At 51.9% G+C, this 14,134-nt stretch overlaps 1 protein-coding gene across 3 annotated transcripts in view; it reads left to right on the forward strand.

The window, feature by feature from the left end:
• TMEM229B (transmembrane protein 229B) overlaps positions 1-13,679 on the forward strand; it is a 40,093-nt gene extending 26,414 nt beyond the window's left edge. For 2 of the 3 annotated variants that reach the window (XM_067732797.1, XM_067732798.1), the window contains exon 2: positions 10,030-13,679. In XM_067732797.1, coding sequence (XP_067588898.1) covers positions 10,048-10,551 — 504 coding nt within the window. In that variant the 5' untranslated portion in view covers positions 10,030-10,047 and the 3' untranslated portion in view covers positions 10,552-13,679. The remainder of the gene's footprint in view (positions 1-10,029) is intronic. The other variant, XM_067732800.1, reaches the window with a different exon arrangement.
• The last annotated feature ends 455 nt before the right edge of the window (positions 13,680-14,134 follow it).

Below are 14,134 nucleotides of genomic sequence, written 5' to 3' on the forward strand. Positions count from 1 at the left end.
GTAGAGAGATGGTCGTGGAGGCCACTGTGGGAACGCGGTGACTCAGACGGAGACCTATTCCCTGCATTACACAGAATTCCCCAGAACAACCTACATCGTCAGCCTTAAAACAGTTGTACCCTTTTGTTCAGTGATACCACTTGTAGAATTGTTCATTAAGAAATCTTTCTTTAGGAAATAGTGCCAGCAAAGAAAAGCGCTGAATTCTCTTGTTACAGGCATAAGAAAGATGTTCTTGTGGTGTCATTGTCAGAGTAGAAATGGGAAACAGTTGTTCTCCCTTTGTTGAACACCTAGGTTAAGTAAATTATAGATTTCCACTTGGTGGAATATTACACAGCCATTATAATAAGGAGAACATAGGCTATATGACAACTTGGAAAAATTGATTATGATGTAATGAGTGAAAGTGTCAGGTTACAGGATAAATACATTATGGTAACTTGTAAAATAAACACATGAGAAAAGATCGCAAAGGGGAAATGATAATGGCTGCTAGTTTGCTGGAATTATGAATGCCTTTTCTTTCTATGATGCATGGATTTGTTTCTTTTAAAACTAAATTAAATCTCAATGAGTACACCACATACCACTAAAAGTGATTTTCTCTAAGATGTGGGATGATGGGGGACTTGCTTTCTATATCATTCCTTTCTGCAGTGTTTAAATTTCAACTGTGAGCAAATGTCACTTTTGTAATCAGGAAAAAGAAAGACATTTTAAAATGCTAGATATAAAAAAATTTTAAAGGCTATATTTCCTAAGAAAGAGGAGAAGAGAAAGGCTGAGCTCTTTAACTCTTTATACCTGCTCTCATCAGTGTTTAAGGGCCTGCGCCTGTTTGGGCCCATTCATTCATTCATTCATCAATCCATTCATTCACAGGTATCAGTGGGTCTTACTGCCAGGCACTGTTCTAAGCACTAGTTTACCCAGCAGTGAACAAGGCAGAGCCCTGCCCTTGTGGAACTTTCACTCTAATTGGGGGAGACAGACAATGAACAAGTAGCGAAATATCGGAAAGTGAAAGCGCTAAGACTAAAATGGGATGATGTGGGTGACGGGGAGGCTATTTTGGATCAGCGATTCCTCTGAGGGGTGTTGGTTGAGCTGAGATCTGAATGACAACAGAGAGGCAGCCGTGTAAAGTCTGGGAAGGGTCCTGCAGTCCCCACCCGCAGGCTGCCCTTTGCTGCCTGAGCCCCGGTGAGCCTCGGTGCCAGGCTGACTCCGTTCCCCAAGCCCACTTGCCCCCGCTGCACCTGCCAGCTGGGATTTGCTCAGCATCTGAGGCTGTCTGAAATCCTCCCCGGCCGGCTGCCCTGCACGGTTCTGCTACTCCGGCTGCTGTCGCTGCTGCAGGCACAGGGCTTCTCTGGGCAGGCTGCACGCTGGCCGCTGCTCTTGGCTGGCATTTCCGTGGCAGGGCTGGGGCGTCTGAGATTCCCGGCAGCTTTGGGGCAGGCTGGCCATAGGGGAGACTCTGGGTAACGTGTGTCCTGGTGAGAGGTCTTTGAATGGCACGTGCCTTAAGGTCCAAAGGGGTGGCTGCTGCCATTGTCCTGTGAGGGTCAGCCGTGACCCTGGAGGATCTTCGTGTGGACGCTGCCAGAACGTGGCTTCAGAACAGAACTTGGCCTCTCAGAATAGACTGAGAGCCTTCAGGAGCTCTGACACCGGTTCTGGGCTTCGCTGATGACCTACCGAGAAGCTCACATCCTTCTTGCTTCCTGTTGTCTCCCCATATACCATCTCAGCCTTCCACAAGCAGAAACTCAGAAAACGGTAGTGCCCTCAAAGGAGCCTGTAGTCAGCCTCAAGAACAGTGCGATGTGCTGACTGGGAGTGAAGGCTCTGGAGCTGGGTTCGAATCCCAGTTCTGCCTCGTGGAGCTGTAAGAACTTAGGCTAATTTTCTAGCCTTTCTCTGCCTCGAATTCCCCATCTGTGAAATGGGCTTGAAGATTATCTGCGTTAGTACGTGGGAAGTACTGAGAAGAGTGCCTGATTATTACTGTGACTTGGGAAGTGGCAGGAGGACCAGCCCAGGGAGCTTTCCTGGGGGGACGCCCATAGCAAGAGAGGGTGGAACTCTATGGCATTTGGACAAGCCAGTGACCACCGGTATCTTCTCCCACTTGCTTCCCTTCTGGCCCTGAAGCAAGCCCATGTTTTCCTCCCCCTCAACCTGATGACCACAGGGGAGGCTCAGGACTGTTTCAGAACTTGCATCTGGCACCCAGAGGTAAGGGCGACCGCCCACCCCTCATTAATTCCACTACCCCACCAAGAGACTGCACTCCGGGTTGCTCAAGCTGTGTCCCCAATGCCTTGTCCTCAGAGACCCCTGGAAGGCCTGTGCATCTCCCCAGTGCAGTGGTATTAATTAACTGTAATGGTTTTGGTGCCTGGGGATGGGAAGTGAAATTTGGGAAGTAAATGAGGTGAAAGAGGAAGGCTTGCCCAGCCTGTCTGCATGGAAGGGGAATCCTGATTTTCTAGCAAGACGCTCCTCTGGACAAAAATTCCCAGGGTTGTCGTGTTGTTCCAGGAAGTTAAGATGCTACAAGATGGGGGGTTTTGGCAAAACCAAGAGCAATCATCCCATCCGGTTTTGCCTCCAGCCTGTCTTGGACTTTGAGGGCATTCTCTTCGCTCCTCTCAACTGCTCACTCTGCTCTCTGTCACCCTAAGGAATAGCCCAGCGGGTTCCAAGAGCAGCAGGTGAGCTACTCCTAGGGAGCAGGGCTCTGAAAGCCAGCCCTCCCCCTGCCCCACCTGTCTCCTTGGAGGGGCAGTGCCGTGTCCTGATGACTCGCCTTGGGCTCTGGCCCTTTGCTGGGACTCCGTGTGCCTGGCTCTGTCATCACACATGAGGGCTCTTGTACTTGAGTGTTGTTCCCTAAAATCCCGCTTGAGAAGCCATCCACTGCTCTGCAGATTCTTTTCTCTGCCTTCAGTCTTGCCCACGCTCTCCTCTCTACTCCACCCTGAGTTTTCATTCCTGGGCTGTCCCATCTTTGTGTCATGGTCCTCAGGATGGTTATGTCTGTCACCAGGAGAAAGAAGCAACATCCCGTGAACTGCTGGTTCCCCTTGATGCAGGTAGACCCGGGGCTCCGATCCCAGGGCTGAACAAGGAGGTACTGGAAGGGTCTGGGGCAACGGGCTCAGGTTGGGGGAGGCCAGGCAGGGATGGAGGCTGTTGGGCCCAGCAGAGGGAGGGGAGCCTGTCCTAGCTCAAAGTTCAGGCACAGCTCCGGTGACTATTAGAAGTGGGTTTGGGGAGTGGAGTTCTGAAAATCCACCCAGGCCAATGCCTGCCTTTAATTTTAGCATCTGTCCCATCACAGTGTGAGCTGCCATCCCACCTGACGACACTGTCTCACGTCCCCGCCCCTGTCCTCACCCCCGCCTCCTGGCTCCCGCCAGCTCTTCCCCATTCATCTTCTGTGGACCAGTCCAGGTCTCCTCAGACACGACCTGACCTCACCTAGGTATGCTTCCCCTCCACCTACCCGTGTTCTTCCAGGCACAGAGATTCTAAAACCAGAATCCAGGCCTCAGGCTCGCCCTGTTCTCTCTCCCCACACCCTCTCTTCTGTTCGGCACTTGCCCTCTCTCCCTTTGACAGCCACTCCTTTAATCTTGCTTCTGCTCCATAGGGTTTGGGCGTCCAACTCTTCCAAGTCACCTGCTCCGGGGGTGTGGGCGTGGCTGGAGCCTCTGATCTGTAACCTACTGGGAAACCATTCTTGGCCTCCCCCAAAAGATCAGACCAAGAGGCAAGGAGAGTAGGGTTTTAAAATCAGCATCAAGGAGGGGACTGACCAGAGTGATGACTCCACCAGTTACATGAGCCTGCTGACGTGCACATCTGAAGAAGTCCCTTCTCCGGATCCTGGGGGACAGAGGGGCCAGGGCTACGTGTGCCTGTCAGGTGGACAGACCTGCGTTCAGAGGACCCTGAGTCGGGCAGGAGGCAGAGGGGTCTCCAGGCCACCACTGTCCACCCACCTCGGACTGCGGACCCCTCCTCGCTGCTCTGTGTTTCCCTGGAGCCCAAGCTCTGTTCTGGGCAGAGCTTAGCAACCTGTTGGGAGTTCAGCATAAAACTAGAGCTTGAGAAACTGTGCCAGGAATGCTGGCCCTTTCACTCATGCGTCTTTTAAAGCCAGGCCCTCACAGGGCTGGTTCTGAGACCCCTCCCCTTTCATCACACCTCCTCAGCCACACGGGAGCTGGAAGCTCACTTCGATTCTCCTCAGCTGAGTTTTTGTTCCATGGGCTGTATGTGTGATTACTGTTTTCACGGGTAGCTTGGCTGCCGGGTTAGTGCTCTGGGTGGAGGTGAAGACCTGACTTGCTTGGCACAGAAGGCTGCCCGGCTGCTAGTGAGGACAGGGGCAGAAGGACCCTGCCACAGGTGGGAGGGAGAAGCTGACCAGGAATCCTGGCTCTGTGCCAGAAATGAAAGCCATCTTTTCTTGAGCATTTGCTGTATCCCTAGTAGTGGATATCTCCTGGCTCGTTCATCCTCACTGTAACCCTCAGAGGTGGTTACTCTTATTCTCACTTCACTTATAAGGAATCTGAGACAGAGAGGTCAGGTAATGTGCCCTAGATCCCACAGGTGGGGGGTATTATCGTCCACAACACAAACCCAGGCAGTTAGCATCTGGAGCCCCTGCACTTAACCCTACACACCATTCACACCTGTGAGTCATGGTTTGTTGTTGGGCATGGCTCAGGAGGGAAGAATGGGTGTTAATTTTACACAATTTCAGGTTTCCTTAAGTTCATTTGTCTGGCAAATTTACTGAGCATCTTCTATATACAAGGTGCTAAGATGATTGATATATAGTCATTCAACAAATAGTTTTAAGGGACCTCCCTGGTGGTCCAGTGGTTGAGACCCCGTGCTTCCACTGCAGGGGGTGCGGGTTCGATCCCTGGTTGGGGAACTAAGATCCCACATGCTGCATGGCCAAAAAAAGAAAATAAAACAAACAAACAAAAAAAACAAATGTTTTTAAGATACCATTATTTTTATAAAAGTTATACATACTAGTTAGAAAAAAATTTTAGAGTCTACAGAAAAGTATAAAGATGGAAATAAAAATCACTTATGATGTCACCATCTAGAGATGATTGTGGCTAAATTTTTTGTATATTTACATGTGTGTATGCCTTTGCAAACTCAAAATCATACTCAGCATTCCACTCTGAATCCTGCTTTTTTCTCTTAATGTTGTATTAAACATTCATCAGGTGGCTACTGGTGCTGGCCTCCAGAAGAATCATGGCAAAGCTGAACGCTAACTGTTATCACAGAAGTGAACGGGGTGCAGAGGTGGACAGGGCAGTGGACAGCTCCAGGGTTGCAGGTGTTTAGGAAAGTCTTCACAGAAGAGCTGGATCTTGAAGAAGGATTATGGCTTCGCAGGCCATGGTTGGGGGAAGGGCACCCCAAGTAGCAAAAACAGCAATGGAGAGATCGGGAGGACAGGCTCCGAAGCAGAAGTGGATCACGATGGGCTTTGCCAGTCATGCCTAGGGGTTGAGCCTTACTCTGTAGATGTTAGAGATCCACTAATGGGCTTTAAGTGGGGAGAAACACTGGATGTGCATTTTAGAAAGACTGCTGTTTCTATACACGCTTTCACAGTAGTGATGAGTAAATTGAAAGGAGCAATGCAAGGCTGGGAGACTGGCTAAGTAAGAGACCATTGGAGTCATCCAGGTGAGAGATGATGGGGCTTGAACTAGAGCAGGAATGAGAAACAGGAATGACGAGGAGGAGATGGATTTCAAAGATGTTTAAGAGGTAGAAAGGATAGGCGTTAATGGCTGACTTGGTGGCTTTGCCATGTGACTTGCTTGGGCCAACAAGATGTTAGTGGGTGTGACTTAACAACTTAACTAGTATTGAAAAGCACCGGTGCAGTGGGGTTGCTCGCTCTTGGGCCTCCGCCCTTGCCATGAGAAGACCTTGCCAGGGCTAGTCCACTAGGCCCAGAAGAAGGACAAGAGGCAAGTGGAGCAGAGCCATCCCAGCCAAGCATAGGACAGAGCCCCCAGATGACTCACAGCCTTGTGACTGAGGCCAGCCAAGATCTGCCAACCCATAGGCACGTGAGTTGTAATAATAAATGAGAGTTTATTTAAGCCATTGAGTTTGGGGATGATTTGTTATGTAGCAATTGCTGAGTGATAGGAATGTCTTCATTCTTTTTTTTTTTAATGTATATATTTATTTATTGGCTGCGTCAGGTCTCAGTTGTGACACGCACAGCATCTTTCGTTGCAGTGCACGGGCTCTTCATTGCGCGTATGGGCTTAGTTGCCCGACCAGGGATCGAACCAGTGTCCCCTGCACAGTAAGACTGACTCAACCACTGGACCACCAGGGAAGTCCCAAGAATGTCTTCACTCTTGAACTGAATGCTTACTGTGTGCGAGGCACTATTCTAGGCACCTGGGGATGCAGTGCTGAATCAAAGTCCTTACTGTCAGGGAGTTCAGATTAAAGGGGGGAAGTGGCAGAGGAAGCAAGAATGACCTCTCTCTGCTAACTGGGTGCATGGTGGTACCATTAATCAAGATGGGGGTCAGGGCTTCCCTGGTGGTGCAGTGGTTGAGAATCTGCCTGCTAATGCAGGGGACACGGGTTCGAGCCCTGGTCTGGGAGGATCCCACATGCTGCGGAGCAACTAGGCCCGTGAGCCACAACTACTGAGCCTGCACGTCTGGAGCCTGTGCTCCACAACAAGAGAGGACGCGATAGTGAGAGGCCCGTGCACCACGATGAAGAGTGGCCCCCAGTTGCCACAACTAGAGAAAGCCCTTGCACAGAAACGAAGACCCAACACAGCAAAAATAAATAAATTAATTAATAAGCTCCTACCTCCAACATCTTCTTTAAAAAACAAAACAAAACACAGCCCAGGCTTTACCTCCTTTGTGAAGGCAACATTAAAAAAAAAAAAAAAAAAAGATGGGGGTCATACGATCCCTGAGGTGGACCTGGGTGACCTGGCCTGAGGCGGCACCTCTGGTGGGAGGCCCTCCGTACTCGCTTCGCAGCAAGGGAAGGTGACCACCCCTTCTGCTGGACAGAGGACAAGCGGTCCCCTCCCGGCCACAGGTGTGGGACAAGACACGCTGACAGTTGGGCACCAGTAGGGACGGGAAAGCTGCTGGGGCTGGAACTGCCTTCCCCCTTCACCCTCCCGGGCCCTGAGGGGCTGCTGTTTGGTGCCATGGCCGGAGCAGCGAGGGGAGCTCGAGCCTGAGGCCAGAGGCCTGGGCTCCTATCACTGGCCGGTCCTCCCACACTCTCTGTGTTGAGTTGTGTGCTGTGTGCTCCTTTAATTGCATAATGTAAAAAGAAAAAAAGAAGCTAAGAGTGGACCAAAACATTGCACAAAGTGTTCTAATTTCCAAAAGAAAAAGAAAACAAATAATGGGGGTCATAGGAGATATTGGGAGGGAAGATAATGAGTTTGATTTGGGAAAGGAATATGAGGTGCCTATGTGACACTTAGGTGGAGGTGTTCGGGAAGGAGTGGGGTAAATAGGTGTAGAACACAGGAAAGCGGTTTGGCTGGGGACTGAAAGTCATCAACAGTGAAACAAAATCATCTGTACCAAAGGGAGACAGAGTACATGCTGTGGATATTCAGGGGAGGAAGAAAGGATTTGTGGTTGGGAGGATGAAAAAGATTTTGTTCTGAAGGTAACCTGTAAGCTGGGCCTGTACTTGTGGAGGCAAGAGGAGAAAGGCACATAAAACACATTAGATGGGATGATGGTAAGATGCGGAGAGCTGGACTGTGAGAATTAGGCTGAAAAAGTAGATTGGAGTGAGATCAGGGAGAGTCTTGAATGCCAGGCCAACGACACTGCAGTGTTTCACTAGCAAATGGGGAACCATTGAATGTTTTTGAGCAGGGGAGTGACATTAGGCACGCATGTCTAGGAGATGGCTGAAGTATGATGAGTTTTCAAGTCGAAATCAAAAGATACGGATTCTAGTCTCACGTCTTCCATTCAGTGGCCCTGGGATATGGGGCAAATGACTTCTCTCTGAGCTTCAACTACCTCTCTTAAAAAATGGAAGTCAAACTACCTGCCCTTCACACGAGTCTTAATTTAGTAAGAACCAATGACAAAATGTGAATGAACGTGATTGGAAGACCAGCAAGCAATGTGCATGGGTAGGCATTATTGTGACTAGGTCTGCTTTAGCTGAAACGTAAGGCTGGGATTCCCAGACAGGTGGGCAGACTGCAAATGTCATCTTGTTAACCTCTGTCCCTTCTACCACCTCGGAGAGAGGACTGCCAGAGGTGTCAGCCTGGAGTCCACTGGCCGCTGGGGTTCATGTTCTCCTGCTCTGCCTGCCCGTTCTTGATATAACCCTGAACTCTCCCATCCCACCCTCCACATAAATGACGTGTCATTTAGAGAACACCTGCTCAGGGGAGGACTGTACCAAGGCCACAGAACAGAGGACCGGGAGACAGCTGCTGCCATCAAGGAGTACACAGGCTGGTTGGATAGGAACTAGGGGTGGCATTGAGTAAAGGGTCAAATGAGTGGTCCACACAGTCGCTGGTGGAGGGCCAGGCCAGTCTTCGGAGAAGCATGATGGGGCCTTGAAGGCCAGTGGTGTTTAAAAGAGAGGATCGGAAGGGAATGAGAAGTAAAGGAGAGGACTCTCTCCTCTGTCAGCCCACTGGTTTCCTCTCAGTATCGAAACTAAACACCAAAACCCCACTTAATGGAGCAGTTAAAAACAAATGCGACCACAATACGCAACCACTTCACACCCATTAGAATGGCCATCGTCACGAAACCAGAAAATAAGTGCTGGCAAGGATATGGAGAAATTGGAACCCTTGTGCATTGCTGGTGCGAATGTAATATGGTACAGCTGCTGTAGAAAACAGCAAGGCCACTCCTCAGAGAATAAAAACAGAATTACCATATGATCCAGCAATTCCACTTCTGGGTAAATACCCAAAAGAACTGAAAGCAGGGACTCGAACAGATATTTGTACACCCATGTTCAGAGCAGCATTATTCATAATAGCCAAAAGGTGGAAACACCCATTAATGGATGAATTGACACACAAAATATATCTAGGTAGATCACAACAGAGTATTATTTAGCCTTAAAAAGGGAAGAAAGTTCTGACACATGCTACAACATGGATGAACCATGCAGACGTTAGGCTCAGTGACATAAGCCGGTCACAACAGGACAAATACTGCATGACTCCACTTAAACGAGATACCTAGAGTTGTCAAATTCATAGAGACAAAGTAGAATAGTGGTTGCCGCGGGCTGGAGAGGGGATGGGGAGATAGACAGTGTTTCATGAGTTCGGAGTTTCAGTTTGGGATGATGAAGACATTTTGGAGATGGATGGTGGTGATGGCGGCACAACAATGAGAATGTACTTAATATCACTTCAGTGTATACTTTAAAACAGTTAAAATGGTAACTTTTACGTTATGTATAGGTTCACATACACACACATAAAAGACACATGTGACGGGCTGCTTAGAAAGAGCTCACTTGAAGCATGAGTGATGTGGAACTCACCTGAGTTTGAGAAGAAGTGGGGGAAGAGATGGGGACCCCAGTGGATGGGCCTAGTGAAAAATTAGCAAGTAGCCTGGAAATGGGGGTACTCTTCCACTGACTACCAATCATCCTAAGAAGTTATTATAGGGAGGGTAGTAGACACCTCTCTCCAAGTAGCACTTGAGCAGCGTTTCTCAGAGGAAGCCAGTGGGGCTGTTTGTTTTCCTCCTTTTATTTCTCATGCCTCCCTGGCTCAGGTAAGGAATATGAAATAAAGTAATGAACATGGAATAGGGTTAGGAGTATGATGAGTAACTAAAAGAGAAAGGTACAGGCAGGTTTGACATCCCCTCCGGCCTGGTCACTCCAGAGACTTGGGGCGGGCAAGTCTGTGGGCCTCCTCCCTCACTTGTGCCTCCTTTGCCTCCCTAACAGCCAGCCCCAGTCAGCGCCATGGCTTCCGCCGAGCCCCTGACGGCGCTGTCCCGCTGGTACCTGTACGCCATCCATGGCTACTTCTGCGAGGTGATGTTCACGGCGGCCTGGGAATTCGTGGTGAACTTTAACTGGAAGTTCCCGGGGGTCACGAGCGTGTGGGCGCTCTTCATCTACGGCACGTCCATCCTCATCGTGGAGCGCATGTACCTGCGCCTGCGCGGCCGCTGCCCGCTGCTGGTGCGCTGCCTCATCTACACGCTCTGGACCTACCTGTGGGAGTTCACCACCGGCTTCATCCTGCGCCAGTTCAACGCCTGCCCCTGGGACTACTCCCAGTTCGACTTTGACTTCATGGGCCTCATCACCCTGGAGTACGCCGTGCCCTGGTTCTGCGGGGCCCTCATCATGGAGCAGTTCATCATCCGCAACACCCTCCGCCTCCGCTTTGACAAGAACGCCGAGCCCGGGGAGCCCAGCGGCCCCCTGGCCCTGGCCAACGGCCACGTCAAGACTGACTGAGCTGGGGGAGGGGGGTGGGCTGGGAGGCTCTCATGGATCCTGTGGACAAGGGTACCAAGCTGGTAGGGTTGCCCCCTCTGTACAGCACAAGCCCTGCCCCGTAGGGCACACGGAGCCCCCGTGCCCCACCCCCCGCCACCGTGGGCGGGCGTTGGGGGCGTGGTCAGGCGTTGGGGGCGGGGTGTGGAGGCGGCAGGGGCACTTCGGGTAGGGTCTGTGGATCTCAGCCCAGCTCAGGGGTGGGAGGCCTGTGGCTACACAGGGACGGGACTACATGGGTGACTTTGGAAGCAGCAGGCCCTGTCCTGACTAAGGGACACAGAGTGGAGCAGAAGGTGGGAGGCAAAGCCTGAGGAGGCTTTGGGCTGTTGCGGGGGCCACCTGCCTCCCTCTCACCTGGTTTAGTTGGGCTTCAGCTGGTTCCATTAGGCAATATTCAGGTGCTTGCTTGCAACCAATACCTCCCCCAGGGGCCTGCTGAGCTGCAGCCTAAGAAGAGACTGGGCAGCCAGGAGGCTGCTGGGCAGGAGTGCTGGTCTGCAAGGGCTGGGAGGTCTTCCCTTGGCTCCTTTCCCCTCCCCCAGGGTCCCACGCTGATCCCTTGGCCTTCGGGGGCTCCCCCCCTGGTGCTGGATTCCCACCAACCTTGGGCTTTTGGAGGTTTCAATCCCTGTGTGTTCGGCAGCATTTCCCCCTTTTCTCTTATTTTCAAAGCCTTTACCACTAGCAGCCCCTTTATCCATGTAAGCACCCCACCTGCCCCACCCACAACTCCCTAGGCAACACAGCAGCTGCCAGAGATAGAGCCCTGAGCAGACCCCTCCCACCCTCTTGCAGCCTTCCCTCCACTATTGTCAATGGCCCGATTCCTGAGAAGTCCCCCCTTATGCCTCCCCACCTGCCCCAGTCTGGGGGATTGTGGCAGGGCCCCTGGTGCTCACCTCCTTGCAGTGGCTAAAAACGAATGATACCCCCAACGCAGAGTCAGGCCATCATGGGCCCCATGGATCCACAGTGGGGACCTAGAGACAAATCAGTGTGAAGGGGGGAAGTTGGGCAGTAAACGTACCTGACTGGTTTATTTTCAAACCAGCCGGGGCAGTCTAGCTTTCTAGGTGGTAGAGGAGCATGTATGCAGTGGTGGAGAGTCATGGAGACTGAGGGAGGGAGAAAGAGAGAGCCTTTCAGCTTTGGGAGGGTCTTCGAAGCATCCTTAGTGGGAATGGGTCAGTACTGGTTCTGCCATAGCCCCAGCCCTGCAGCAAAACCTCCTCAGGGCTACCCCGTCCTCAGCCCTCCCAGAAAGGCTGACCCACTGAGCTTGCTCCTTAAACAGTATTAACCCTGCCGTGCTCATGGGCATTGTCATCTCGGTTGCCCCGCCTTCCTCAGTGACAGGTCCATTGCTGGCAGTAGACAGGTGAAATCCTAACTCCAGCCCACTTCCAGCTCTGCCCCCTCCCTGAGTGGAGGGGTCCATCAGAACACAGCCTTTCCCACGGTACATGGTCTCTTCTTGACCACACTATGACTCTTAGGTAGAAATCAGCCTTTCCCTTTTTATAGAACATTAAAAGTGATAATACCACCTGTGGAGAGAATCTCCTCTTCTTGCTGTACTGCTCCACCTAGACTGTGCAGACAGCACCAGCTAGGGCACAGGCCAGGGTGGGGATGCGGGGGGCGGGGGTGGGCAGGGGTGGTGTCCTGGATTGGGAGAAAGGCTGGGAGACTCTGCCTTTGGCAGGGTTGTGTTCTGCAGTGACCCTGTCCAGGACAGTTTGAAGGGCGATCCCAGCCTCTACGTCCTGGGCAGGCTCCTCCAGTCTAGGCACAACCTACATTCTGCAGGGGTTAACCCTACCTTTGATTTTACTGTGGCCCCAATTCCAGGGCTTTGGGGCTTCTAGGGGTTCAGCCTTCCAGTGGGGGTCAATTGCTTTCCATCTACAGGTGGAGGGGATTCCAGAGGAAGAATAGTGTCTGGTTCCCGGTTCTGTCAGTAATTGTTTCCTCGGTCTTTTCCCCTTGATCCACATTATCTCGGTCTCCTGGACCCCACTACCCCTCTAAGCCCCTTAGACCACACTACTCACCTTTGCTCTCCCCTCCACGACAGAATCTGGTGGTCAGCTTGTTGATGTCTCCCAGCCCAAGGCCTCCATGATTCTCTGCCAGGGCAAGCCCTTGGGTGGCCCACTGGGTCTGGCCGCTCCAGAGGTTGCCCTGTCTATTCCCTGGCACTATCTCTCTGGGCCCTACAAAAACTCCCAAGTGCGAGAGGTCCCCGAGTAAACCTGCCTGCCTGGCAACGTGCAGAGCACTGTACTTCTGCTTCATCCAGGTGCCCTGAGGCTCCTATTCTCCCTCGTAGGGGACAGAGCCCCTAGCAAAGGGAGGTGATGACCTGGAGCTTGACCACAGGATCCGTGTGTCTTCAGGGCCCCAATCCCATAGTGCCCAAGGACTCAAAGTTTGGAGTAATCCCAGCCCTGCAAAGCAGAGAATCTGCTCACTTTTTATGAACCTCTGGTGTCCTGGGCCTCTCTCCACAGGACATGGCAGCATCTCTGAGTCACAGATCGCCATGTGCTGCCCTGCATGGTTGAATCGCTTCTGACATCTGCTAGGCATCCTGTCCCTTGTGCCGTGTCCCCCCCCCCCCCACCATGCCAGTGAGTCACAATGGTCTATGCTTATTCACAGCAATAATACCTAGGGAGTGCCCATGAAGTCCTTTTGTCCTGGTCCCTCACTTTCTGCATGGGTCTCCTGGGGAGGCAGCCACTGAGTGGGTCAGTTAGGAGAACCTGTATTTATAGAGCTCTGGGCTATGCAGACACCACCACAGGGGATGCAGAAAATTGGGAGGCTCAGGCCTGGAGGGCTTACGGCTAAGGCAGGGAAAGCACCTTCCACTCTGAGGCCACCCCAGGCCTGGAGGAGCGGCAGGTCCCTGCTCTACAAAAGGGGCTTTGAGGCGGGTGGGACTGTCTCCCAGCTATGACACCTCTTCGGAAGGATACATGCCTGGTTTGTGCACCCACTGCCTGCTCTGTCTCCATCGGTCTCTTTGTCTCTTTCTTTTCACGTTCATGCACACAAAATATACCGGTGTTTGTGTTCCAGGACTGGCTCTGACCCATCTCTGTTTCTTCTGTTTTGGAGCCCCTTTCCTAGGAGCTGCTGGAGGCCAGGCCCTTCACACTCTGGCATCACACTGTCCTGAAGCATGCTGGATGGGGCCATGCTGTGGGGAGGGCAGGTGGCATTCTCCACTAGTCCTTTCCACGATCTCTGTGCTGACCACCTCTGGTAACCTGAATTCTCCAGCCGACCCCCGACTCCCCATCATAATCTGGTCCAGTCCTAACTTTGGGACCAGGCTGCAGGGCAGATGGGGAGGCCCAGGCAGTATCCAGGTTGACTGTGGGTTACTGCATCTTCCCATGATATGGGCTTCTCTTGAAAATGCCAGCCATGACCTGCAATGTCTCGTGGGGCGGGAGGGCCCATGGAAGGGGTCTGAGGGTACCCCAAAGAGCTGGAAGGCTAGAACCCCTTACTTGTCATTACCTTGAAA

This window comes from Pseudorca crassidens, chromosome 1 (assembly GCF_039906515.1).
Source record: "Pseudorca crassidens isolate mPseCra1 chromosome 1, mPseCra1.hap1, whole genome shotgun sequence".
Taxonomy (NCBI): Eukaryota; Metazoa; Chordata; class Mammalia; order Artiodactyla; family Delphinidae; genus Pseudorca; species Pseudorca crassidens.